The sequence below is a fragment of the Canis lupus genome, chromosome 8 (genome assembly GCF_003254725.2).
Source record: "Canis lupus dingo isolate Sandy chromosome 8, ASM325472v2, whole genome shotgun sequence".
Taxonomy (NCBI): domain Eukaryota; kingdom Metazoa; phylum Chordata; class Mammalia; order Carnivora; family Canidae; genus Canis; species Canis lupus.
The window spans coordinates 46,471,393-46,483,563 of record NC_064250.1 but is presented as its reverse complement, the minus strand read 5'-3'; the positions used below and the strand labels follow the sequence as shown (position 1 = coordinate 46,483,563).

General features: G+C 52.1%; 1 protein-coding gene and 1 long non-coding RNA gene across 6 annotated transcripts in view; one reads left to right on the top strand and one right to left on the bottom strand.

Annotated features, from left to right (window-relative positions):
* Window positions 1–10,695, top strand: part of ZFYVE1 (zinc finger FYVE-type containing 1) — a 54,595-nt gene extending 43,900 nt beyond the window's left edge. For all 5 annotated transcript variants that reach the window (XM_049113672.1, XM_049113673.1, XM_049113676.1 and 2 more), the window contains 8 exons: window positions 249–355; window positions 2,635–2,743; window positions 3,297–3,394; window positions 3,490–3,607; window positions 5,753–5,923; window positions 6,619–6,799; window positions 7,314–7,427; window positions 9,079–10,695. In XM_049113672.1, the coding sequence (XP_048969629.1) occupies window positions 249–355; window positions 2,635–2,743; window positions 3,297–3,394; window positions 3,490–3,607; window positions 5,753–5,923; window positions 6,619–6,799; window positions 7,314–7,427; window positions 9,079–9,311 (1,131 nt within the window). In that variant the 3' untranslated portion in view covers window positions 9,312–10,695. The remainder of the gene's footprint in view (window positions 1–248; window positions 356–2,634; window positions 2,744–3,296; window positions 3,395–3,489; window positions 3,608–5,752; window positions 5,924–6,618; window positions 6,800–7,313; window positions 7,428–9,078) is intronic.
* On the bottom strand, window positions 6,664–9,081 carry LOC125755669 (uncharacterized). Its single transcript, XR_007412712.1, has 2 exons — window positions 8,429–9,081; window positions 6,664–7,989 (listed from the first exon to the last, which is right to left on the bottom strand). It is a non-coding gene; the product is annotated as an uncharacterized LOC125755669 (long non-coding RNA).
* Window positions 10,696–12,171: the final 1,476 nt, after the last annotated feature.

Below are 12,171 nucleotides of genomic sequence, written 5' to 3'. Positions count from 1 at the left end.
CACTGCCAGCTTCCCTCTGACTTCTTGGGCAGTGGGCTGGTTCTTCCAGAGGTTTCCTGTGGTGAGGATGGGTGCGGGTTGGGCCAAGAAGGTCGGGGGTAAGGAGCAGAGGTCATGGGGTGGCCCTTCCCAGCTGTGGAGCCTGTAAGAAAGAAGCCAACAACCAGGGGAATGGCAGATAGCTGGAGGGCCAAAGCAGAGGGCTCTCTGCCAAGTGCCTTCATGTGTCACCCTCCCTCCTCTGGCAGGCCCTGAGTGACCGCTTCAGCGGCGAGATCCCCGATGACCAGATGGCACATAGCTCCTTTTTTCCAGATGAATACTTCACCTGCTCCTCCTTGTGTCTCAGCTGTGGGTAAGTGAGGCCAGCCGGCTCAGGAAGAGCGGGTCGGTGTGCAGACCTTGGCATGCGTGCAGATCCCCTAGGGTCTGGTTAAATTGCAGAGTCTAAATTAAGGATGGGCTGGGGTGCGAGGAGGTGTATTTTGACTAAGTTCCCAGGTGGTCCTGGTAGTCGGGGGGACCACACTTTGAGGGTGCAAGGGATTCTAGGATACGTGGTTATGAAGAATCCTCTGAAGATTCTGACCTGGTTTAAGTGTGAAATTGTCTGGCTTCGGGCTCAGGCAGTTTTTACTACAAAAAAATTTTAGGTTGCTTTGCTTTTCTACATTTCTCCTCCCAAGGGTTTTCACTGTATTCATTACACTTGCTTAACTAACCTTTGCTAGCTGTGCGGTGGGGTACCAAGTCCTGGTTGAGTCCTTTCCCTGTGAGGACTGACTCTTAGAGCACATTCGCGTTATCCAGGGAGCTTTCCCAATGATCAGGGCCTGGGCCTCACCTGCAGGGATGCTCACTTAACAGAACTGGGTGGGGCCTTCGCGTTGGGACAGTTACAAGGGTCCTCAGGTGATTCTAATGTGTTGAGAACATTGAGTTAGGGCGGTGCTTCTCAAACTCCAGTCTGTATACGCACCACCTCGGGATTTTGTTAAAATGCAAATTCTGAATCAGCAGGTCTGGGTGAGATTGTGCGTTTCTGCCAAGCTCCCGAGTGATGCCTGTGCTGCCGGTCTGTTGACCACACTGTTACAGGGGCCTTAGAGCAGGGATTCTCACTTTTTAGCACATGGCAGAAAAACCTGAAGGGCGCGTGTTAAAACATATTGTTGAGCCTTAACATCCCCCCCCCCGCCCCGCCACGGTTTCTGATTCAGTTGATCTGATGTGGGGCTTGAGAATTTGCATTTCTGGTAAGTTCCCAAGTAATGCTGATGTTGCTCATTGGGGCCACACTTTGAGGACCACTGGATTAATCTGAGCTATTGATGGCTTTTACATCACAGTCTGGTGACTTGTCTGTTGGAGCTCGGGGGATTTAAATGCAGTGTGTTGGTCGGTGAGATTGCAGTCTCTGGGTCCTGTAGACACGTCCCTACTCCTCTGGCCGCTTCACCATTGAATTGTCTTTTCTTCCATCAGGACTACTGCTCCACATTCCCCACACTTATCCACCCAGAGGAGACCTGAGCCTTTTGTTGTGAATGTTTTTTTAAGATTTTATTTATTCGGGATGCCTGGGTGGCTTAGTGGTTGAGCATCTGCCTTTGGCTCGGGGCATGATCCCAGAGTTCCGGGATCGAGTCCCGCGTCGGGCTCCCTGCATGGAGTCTGCTTCTCCCTCTGCCTGTGTCTCTGAGGCAGAGGGAGAAGCAGACTCCCCATGAGGAGCCCAATGCGGGACTCGATCCCAGGATCCCGGGATCACGCCCTGAGCCAAAGGCAGATGCTCCACTGCTGAGCCACCCAGGCGCCTGTAAATGTTCTTTTTTGCATTGAACCCTGTATGTAAGCTACCTGCTGGGCACTAAACTAGCACCACCTTGGCTCTGAATTTGTAAAAAGGATTGGGGTTTTAGATTATATACAGTTTGGGCTGGGGAAGAAAGAGGGCTGTTGGTTGCCAGTGTGACTTACCTTTCTTTTTATTTACCCCATAGCCCAGCATGAGGGACTTAGGCTCTGGTGGATCATCATTTTTGCATTCTAACAGCCTCCCCAGGGTTTCCAGAACTTTCCCTTCTATCATAGCAAAATTCTAAAGTCCTGCTCTCTGTTTTTGCGTTGTCAGGATGGCAGAGCTCACTGTTCGTTTGGAAGGTTTTCTTGTTCAGCTTAAGCCTCCTCTTAATGTGGTGCCAAATTTTGGAGGTTGATTTTTGTTTGACATCTTGGCAGCCTGTTCTGGTGAAACTTCCATTTCATGCCTTTTGGATTTTGGGGTTTCCTGAGAGCCATTCAGGTTTTATCTTCTGTCGAGGTGGTGTCTTCGGGTTCCTTCATTCCTGCTGTGGGACCGCGTGGTTTTTCCAGGAAGAGGTTCCTCCTTTTCTCCTTTTTCCTCACCCAGGGGTGATAGTGGCCGCAAGTTTGTAGTGCCGGTGGGTCATGTATGAGAGAGGCATGCGGATCTCTGAGACACATATGGCGCGCTCTGCGCTAAGTATTTGGGGCCCAGTTCGTAACCAAGGTTTGGTTTTGGCCCTGTGTCTGGCTCAGGGTCACACTCTTCTGCGTACGTGCCAGGGGCTCCTTTAGCCACTTCACTGTCAGCTTTTGGGATTCACTCAGGGCTGGATGTAAGAACAGCATGAATCATGGAAAAGAAGGAGTCCCTCATGAAGCCAAGAGCCGCTGCAGATACTCCCACCAGTATGACAACAGAGTGTATACCTGCAAGGTGAGTGCTCTGAGCTCCCTGCTCCAGCAGCTGGCTTGCTGATCCTGCTCTGCTTTGGGGAAACACTGGCTTGGGGCCACCCTTTGCTGTGTCCTGAAGTATTTGCTATTGAAATCGAATATCCCTGGAACTTTTCGCCAGCTCGAACCAAAGGAACTCATGCCTCTGTTGCTGGGGCCCCTTGGTTGATTGACTGATTTTCCAGCATATCTTCCCTTCATTCTGTTGAGCTTGTATGCCACGATCATATACATTGACTGTTCATTCTTCTCCAGAGCCAGGACTGCTCTGCAGGAACCCAGTCTAATGGATTTTCAGTGGCGGGTATAAATTACAGCTCGGTTTTTGGGGCCTGGGATGGGTACTCATTCAGTTCATGTTTCTTTAGGGCACTGGCTTTTTTAGAGAATTGACCCTTCTTCTGACGTGCTGCACTCAGGGTCTGCAAACCCTCAGCTGGTGTGGTTTGTGGGGAGGGGGCTGGAGAGGGATATGAGGAGGCCAGGGGGTCTGGTGTACAGAGAAGAAGCTGGCAGAGTGCTCCATGTTTCAGGCCTGCTATGAGAGAGGCAAGGAGGTCAGCGTAGTGCCCAAGACATCTGCTTCCACTGACTCCCCCTGGATGGGTCTCGCAAAATATGCCTGGTCTGGGTGAGTTTAAATGACGACGATGTAGCCGAGGGTTGTCGGTGTGTTTGTCTGCGGGCACCTGGCCGGGTAACGGTTTCTGTTTGCTTTCCTTGTAGGTATGTGATCGAGTGTCCTAACTGTGGCGTGGTCTACCGTAGCCGGCAGTACTGGTTTGGGAACCAGGATCCTGTGGATACGGTGGTTCGGACGGAGATCGTGCATGTGTGGCCTGGAGTAAGAGCTGTTCCGTTTTTCTTCTTGTATCATTCAGTTACTCGTGTGTGTGGAGAAGTGGAACCTGTTTAGAATTAAGGTTAACCATGAATTTTAATATATTGGTGGTTTAGGAAGGCAAGGCCTGGAGGGCCTTTCTTGTTCTAGACTCTTATTTTCATTTCTTCTTGCCTAATTATTGGAAGCACAACTTTAAATGAACTAGATGGTGTTGACCTATCGTTATACTGCCTTAGGAAATAAAATATTTTTTTCCATGTTCTTCTTTTCATATGCATATTTGTAGAGACGCGGTTCTAATTTATGTGCTCTTGCTTTTTCTCATACCTTCATTTTACTTCCACTTTTCATGATTCTCATTTGTAGTCCCTGTAACATTGTGTCTCATGTTCTAGCTTGATTCCCCATCCCCTCCTCTTTGAACATTCATGCTGTTTATGATTTTTTTATATCAAAATGCTATAGTGACATTCTTTTTGTGAGAAAGCCTTTGTTCTGGGAAATTTTCTTGCAGTATATTCTAAAAGTGGGATTACTATAGACCCTTATTATTTTTTAAATTTACTCTTGAGAGACACAGCCGAGAGGCAGAGACACAGGCAGAGGGAGAAGGAGGCTCCCTGCAGGGAGCCTGATGTGAGACTTGATCCCGGACCTTGGAATCATGCCCTGAGCCAAAGGCAGACGCTCAACCACTGAGCCACCCATGTGTCCTCCTTATTATTATTATTATTTTTTTAAATTTTTATTTATTTATGATAGTCACACACACACAGAGAGGGGGGGGGCAGAGACATAGGCAGAGGGAGAAGCAGGCTCCATGCACCGGGAGCCCGACGTGGGATTCGATCCCGGGTCTCCAGGATCGCGCCCTGGGCCAAAGGCAGGTGCCAAACCGATGCGCCACCCAGGGATCCCTTATTTTTTAATTTGACTTTTACTTTTTTTTTTTTTTTATAATAGCCACACACAGAGAGAGAGAGAGAGGCAGAGACATAGGCAGAGAGAGAAGCAGGCTCCATGCAACGGGAGCCCGACGTGGGATTCGATCCCGGGTCTCCAGGATCGCGCCCTGGGCCAAAGGCAGGCGCTAAACCGCTGCGCCACCCAGGGATCCCTAATTTGACTTTTGAATTCAAGATATTGGAAAAATAGATCTGTTTTGAGGCAGTGATGTGGTGCTCTCATCCTGCATCAAACCACAGTTCATACTTGGAATTACCAATAAATCACAACACACCCCAATCCTTTTCTCTTTGTAGAAAAAAAAAAAGGGTGATTGTTCTCTAAGGGGCTTGTCTTACTTGGCAGTATTCCATCAAGAGCCATCTTGAGCTTTCCTGGGACCTACAGCTCTCGTAAGACTAAGGATTTCCTTCCTCTTCTGCTCTTGTCTCCAGTTTCCAGCCCCACCAACATTTGTTCCTGTGGTATGGTCTCATTTCTGGAGCCCACCCTCTTGGCACTGTGGGCCAGGCCATCCTGTCCTAGGGACTTACTGTAGCCTTGACTAGTATAACTTTCTTACAATGCCTTTTCTGATTAATGTCTTTTGTTTTTGAATCTGGGTTCTTTCTTGTGAATGCTGTTGTCACTATGGTAAGTTCTCTTCCAAGAAGGCAGTAATACCACAGTTCCCTTTTGGGCCACATTCCTCATGGTCTTTGGGATTAGGGGATACAGGCCCCCCCTTCTGTTCGTTCTCTCAGTCTTTATGTTGCCCCACACTTTTTGAGTACTATGTGCCCAGAATTGAACCTGATAACTTAAAAATACAAAAATGAAAAAGGCAGGTTATTATTTTGAGAGCTGGGGAAATTCCAAAAGGAGGTGCCATCTTTACTTGAGTCTCCTGGATTGTCCATCTCACTTATGGACAGATGAGGCCTGAATTCAACAGCTGTGCACCAGGTCTTATGGTCGCTTTGAAGGGAATAAGTCAGTTATGACTGGGTGGGTGTGATACGGCCTAGAAGCTGGAAGGATTCTTGGTCCATTCCCACTCTTCTCTTCCAGGGAGTTTGTGGTTCTGAGTTGGCCACTGATGAGTGTATGAGTGTACAGCTCACCTGAGACCCCCTCTCCCTCTTTGCCTTTACTGCCTCCACTCAGAGCATGATGGGAGCCTGCATGTTTTCATTTCAGACTGATGGATTTCTGAAAGATAACAACAATGCTGCCCAGCGCCTCTTGGATGGGATGAACTTCATGGCCCAGTCGGTGTCTGAGCTTAGCCTGGGGCCCACCAAGGCTGTGACTTCCTGGCTGACAGACCAGATTGCCCCTGCATACTGGAGGCCCAACTCCCAGATCCTGGTACAGTGCGCTGGCGTGGCCCGTTCTGCTGGTGCCATCTTGCCCTATCCTACTTGCTCTGCAAGGGAGGCGTGGGGTTTCTCTTTCAGTCACATTAGCTCCCAGAGCATAAGGGTGAGGCATGGGGGGCAGCCAGTGTCTTCTTGCGTATTGATTTCTCTTGGTGTCACCTCTGCAGTTATTCTCCTTTTGGTAGATTTTTAGTTTCTTTGCCTCCAAGGGCTGGTTATTATTGGTCAGATGTCTGAGATCCCAGAATCTGGAGGAAAAGGGACACGTAGAGGTCATGCAGCTTGATGCATAAATCTCTACAGCACCCACAGCAAGGGAGCCACCCAGCTTTGGCCCACACACTTTGTGACAGGAAGCTCCCACCTCACCAACTTCCCAAGGGCTCTTTTGAGAAGCCGTGGGAAAAAAAAAATTCTCTAAGTCTATGCTAGACTTAGCAGAGTCCTTTCTGAGGACGCTGTGACTCAGCCAGATAGATCCAGGCAGATCTCGGAAGAAAATGGTAGTCGCAGCTGTGCTGGAGCGGGTGCATCCTACGTGACTGAGGCCTCAGCTTCTCTCCGTTCTTGCTGTCGGGGTCTTGCCATTTGCCGTGGTCCTGTGGTCCTCCCCTTGGGTCTCGCTGGCTTTCCCAGCTGGTAGAAACGAATAATATCTGCCTCTCTGTTTTGCGCTTGGAACAGAGCTGTAACAAATGCGCTACATCCTTTAAAGATAACGACACCAAGCATCACTGCCGGGCCTGCGGGGAGGGCTTCTGTGACAGCTGTTCATCCAAGACCCGGCCAGTGCCCGAGCGTGGCTGGGGCCCTGCGCCCGTGAGGGTGTGTGACAACTGCTATGAAGCCAGGAATGTCCAGTTAGGTAACGTGGGGCCCAGGAGCTACAGGGGTGGAGGGGGCCCTCTCTCTTTGGCACTGGGTACTGAGAAGTAGACTCCCACATGCCTAACCCTGTTTCTAACCCAGTCAGTGTTGTGAGGGCAGCTGCTCCCCTAGTCCCGGCTGGTGTCCTCTAAGCTCTTTGTTAATAGAGTCCTAGGAGTGCGAGTCCTGGGCAGCGGCAGGGAGGATGGTGGGGGGGTCACCATGTCTGTTTACCAGACATGGCTTAGACTGGGCCTTCTTCCTAGAGAAGGTTCTTGGTCACACTCCTAGAACCTTCCTGGCTTATGCTTGATGGTTTTAAAACAGCTCTAGAGGGTTGAGGTAAAGGACTAACAGGGCTCACTCAGTTTCACAGCCCAGACCCTGGCAGTCATTGCAGGGCAGCACAGTGGTATTCTGGGAGAAGAATCCAGAAGCACTCTGCTGTTGCCCCGAGTTTTCCTTTCGGGAAATGACTGAGATGACGGCTTCTTTTCTCTCGCTGTCTACAGACGTGACCGAGGCCCAGGCTGATGATGAAGGCGGGACGCTGATCGCTCGGAAGGTGGGAGAGGCTGTGCAGAGCACTTTGGGAGCCGTGGTGACAGCCATTGACATACCACTAGGTGGGTGTGACGTACATAGGATGAGGGGTCTCAGGGTGCCCTGGGCTGTCATTGTGTCAGAGGCTTGCTGACCTGGATTGAGTTGGGCAGCAAGGAGTAGACTGAAAATTTGCATTTGCTTGCTTCCGCTGCATACCTGAGTGGTGTCGTGTGTATTCCTGGAGGCCACCTCTCATACCCTCCATCGCTGCATCACAGCCTGAAAATGTAAAGGCTTTGCAATAACCACCATTTTATCATGTCTCACAACTTCGAGTCAGGAGGGGTAATTATTCTGGTCTAGGGGGCTTTGCCTGGAGTCACCCCCTGAAGCTCCAGTATGGCAACCTGACCTACCTCGAGGGGCCGAACCAACCTCACTCTCCCACACTGGGTACTTTGGCCGGGATGCCTGGAAGGCTGGGCTTGGTTGAACCCATCTCCATGTGTTCTCCAGGCCTCTCTACGTGGGTTTTCCAGTGGTAGTTGGACTTCTTGCATGGGGGCTCAGGACACTTAAGAGCTAGGAAGTAGAAGCTGCCCCTGGTAGTTCTGCTGTAGTCTCCTGTAGTCCCAAAGCCACCTACATTTGAGGGAAGAGGCAGGGGTGTCAAAGAATTTGTGGCTGTCTTTAATTTACCACACAGGCCAAACTATTATTCATTTAGGATTTAAGATAACTTACCTCCAGATGTGAGGGGTACTTGTAACTAGGAGGGCAAGAGGAAGGGGAAGGGAGACCCACCAGTGCATGGAAGGCTTAGGCCCGGGTGTTTCTGCCCATTGCAAGGGAGCAACCAGAGGCTTCTGGGTGGGGGTAGGTGGCGGTGAGGATCGCTTGGATCCGATTCACTAGCATTGTGGTTCAAAGGTGAGCAGATGAGGAACTTTTGACCCAAGAGTGTAGGAGTAGATTTGCCCAGGCTTGAAGCTCAGGTTGCATGTGCTCTCGGGGGTGCCTGGGAGAAGCAGGGCTGCCCTGGGCACAGAGAGCCCACCACCTGTGCTCACCAAGGGCTCACCTGCCCAGCACTCGCTGGCTCCTGGGTCCCCGGCCAGTGTGGGAGACGTGTCCCGTTCTTTCTTGTGATAACCGCTCTTGACCGTGGGTTGTTGAAGAGGAGGAAGCCAAGGCCCTGAGAAGTTAGGTAGCCTCAATCCTAACCTGCTGCTGAGCACGTGCTGGGTGGAGCTGGGATTTGAGCGAAGTCCGCTCCTGACTCCGGGTTTGGGCCGCTCTAGCAGTACTCCAGTGGCTTTTAATCCAGCAGCTGCACTTCAGGGTCACCTGAGAGCACAACAGACAGGCACATCTCAAGGCCTCGGCCCCGCTCCAGATATCCTGACCAGCATGGTATGAGGTGAAGGGCAGGCGGATGCAGGTTTTCGGAGCTTTCTAGATGCGGGATACCTGGGGGGGCGCAGTCGGTTAAACGCCACTTGGGATCGTGAGATCCAACGCTGGGTCGGCCTCGGGCTCCTTCTCCCCCGCCCCCCTCTCCAGGCCCTGCACCCGCTCTCTCAAATCTTAAAAAGCAGAGCAGCTCTGGAGGCAGTTGCGTGTGCGGAAGGGCCACGAGCCAGGGAAGCATCTGAGGCGGCCCTCCTGCCCCGTGGGACCCGGGGCATCCGGTCCCCGTGTCCCGCCCATCGGTGTTCTCCCCTGCCCCAGGGCTGGTGAAGGATGCGGCCAGGCCGGCGTACTGGGTGCCCGACCACGAGATCCTGCACTGCCACAACTGCCGGAAGGAGTTCAGCATCAAGCTTTCCAAGCACCACTGCCGGGCCTGCGGACAGGGCTTCTGTGACGAGTGCTCCCATGACCGTCGGGCCGTCCCCTCCCGAGGCTGGGACCATCCTGTCCGAGTCTGCTTTAACTGCAATAAAAAGCCCGGTGACCTTTAACCCCACTCCCTCTCTGCGTCCTTCACAATTCCTTAGGTTCTCAGGGTTAGAAACGGAAGTGTCGCTGAGGTAGGGCCTCCCCCCGGGTGCCTGTTCTGGCCTGTGTCCTCTCTTCATCCTGGGGCCCCTTTCCTGTGGTGGGGGGTGGGGCAGGCGGCCGGCCTGGGTGAGCCTGGCCACAGGCCCGAAGGTGTGGACACCCCCCACCCCACCCCAGGGCAGGGGACCGAGCAGATTCCAGCAAAGGGGAATGAACCGGAATCCGTTGCATTCATTTCAGTTAAAAATAATAAAGACACAAGTATTTGCGTAGATCCTATGGAAGGACCGTGGAGTGTATTCAGGCTGCTGCTGGCTCTGAAGCCTTAGCGCGGTGTGTCCCCAGCGTGGGGACAGGGTGGCCGTGGCAGCAGGTCTTCCCCACAGAGCAGAGCCAGGTACAGAGCCACTGTGTTGCCATTCACCTTTTGCTTCTTCTCTGTGAGCCTTTGAAGACTCTCCTTGACTTTTCCCAGGTACCTCTGGCTTGGAATGGCCTGAAAGGAATCTCCCTGGGCCCCTTGGAGTTGGATCCCTGCCCTGGGCCTAGGCCGATTTCAGTCAGAGACCACCCAGCTTAGCGTGCAGGTCACCAGAGTGGGTGGAGGGTGACAGGGGTCCCTCAGCCCCGAGTACTAGGGAGCGCGCAGGAGGAACCAGGCCTTCCCCAGCGGTGTTCCCTACTTCTTGATGCTTCTGTGTCCGCTTGGCTTTCCCAGAGGCCGCACCCTGCGCCTAAATAGAGGACCTGCTTCCTTCCCCTTCGCCCCTGCGAGCCCACCATCTGCTTCTGAGTGTTGCACTAGGATTTTTATTGCTTATTTTGAAGTGTCTTAAATCTTTGTTTCCTGATACATGCCCCCTCTAGCTGTTGGAGGGGTCCTGTGAGAACTCTTCCAGGGAAACAGCGCACCGAATGGACTGTTAGTTTAAATATATATAAATATTTCAACGGATCGTTAAGAAAAAAATTCTCTTCACTGGTTCTTGCAAGAGAAGTCAAGTGAACTTTTGTTTCTCATCAAGAACCGAGACAGCCATCTCTCATGACTGGAAAGAGACTGTTGTGCTGAAGTCCCGTCACCGTGGCGGATTTTATCTTTGGTGGCCAAACACGAAGAAGGAAATGGTGACTTGGTTCTTGATGGGACTGGTGGGTGGGCCGAGCTGCAGGGAGGTACGTGGCAGTCATTCCCGGCGTGAGAGTCTGTCGATGGGAGCCCTGGAACGCGGTGATCCTTCTCAGACCTGCTCCCTTACCGCCTCCTGTGGCCCAGTGACTCAGGCCCCACTCTAGTACTGTGTATTCTCAAATTCGCCATTATAAAGGAATCTTCCTGCTGAATATGGACTGTGCTCTTTCCTTTAACTTCCTCAGTAAATCCTGCCTCTTTCTAGTCGATAGGGAAGTAGCTGGTGGTGGCTTTCAGAGCCGGGGGTACCAACTGATGCTCACAGAACTCTATGGTGGCGAGGGCTCCACGCAAGCTCACTGGCCAAGCTGTTGTCCTGTACTTGGGCTGTCCAGCAGCGCTCTCCCTGGGGGGGTGGCCAGCTGGCCGTGGGTGAGGGAGCTGCGACAGCCCGGCCCCGAGGAGGGCAGCCTGAGTCAGGCGCAGTGTGGCCGCTACCTTGAGATGTATGTGCTTGGTTTCACTCGGGTAGCTGTGGGGTCCCAGTCCACTGGGGGGGGGTCATCTCACGGAAGAGACTAAGTGTTGCTTCTGACCTAGCAGAGCTCTGAGAAAAACGATTTTCTACCTTTTTGTTACCTCCCCCTTCATTCCCTTGCCCTGCCTTGTCAGCAGCTCGTGCATCCATCCTCCATGGTTTTCTCCTCCTTGTGGGCACAGACACTCTGGTCTTTGTCCTTCCCCTTCTTCCTTCCCATTTTTTCCCTTGACTTTCCCTGTCCTGCTCCCATCCCTTTCATCCTTATCTTCTCCCTGCTGTTGGGGTGAGTGGTGTGTATGGCGGGGGCCCAGGTCAGACCTGGCCCTTTGTCTTGTCATCGTGTTGGGGGGCAGCCCTGAGCATGTGGGTCTGCCGGGCCGCATAGGAATGATGCAGCAATATCTGCACTCCCTTCCTGCACTAGTCTGACCAGGAGAGGAAAGGAGGGGAACCAACCCTGTGTCAAAGTAATAGAAGGGTTCACTTTTCTTGCCCTACACATCCAGTCCCAGCCTCAACGAAAGGGGGGTGAAAACCAGCTAAAGTCGGGATGCAAACAAAGGCTTAAATTATTGAACTGTCTTAATACACATTTCCACTTGATTAATCTTCTGAAACTGAACGTACAATCAGCCAGCACCTGGATGAAGAAACAGGACGTAAATGCAACTTCAGAGACTGCCCGCCCCCCCCCCTCACCCAGAAAGCCACTAGCCTGACACCTAATAGCATAGATTAGTACCCCCCGTCCCCCTTTAGGGGCTGGCTGTGAAAGGCTTTAATACATTTCTAGTTTGAGATGCCCGCCTGGTCCAGACGGAAGAGCATGCAGCTCTTGATCTCGGGGTTGTGAGTTTGAGTCCCATGTTGGGCATAGAGATTACTTAAAAAATTTCTGGTTTGAAAGACTTGCTCTGAGGTGGAGATCACTGGTGAAGCGGTCTCAGCATTGACGGAAAGGCTTCAGCTGTGGCCAAGCGGTCTCCCGAACAACCCTCTGCCTCCCTTGGGTCTCGCTCTGCCGGTTTGGCTTCCCATATGCAGGTGTCCGTTCTCTGCCAGGGACTACGCTGGGAGCTGACCATGGCTGATGTTCTCACAACCAAACTGGAAGGTAGGGAGTAGTAGTGTTCGTGTTTTACAGCTG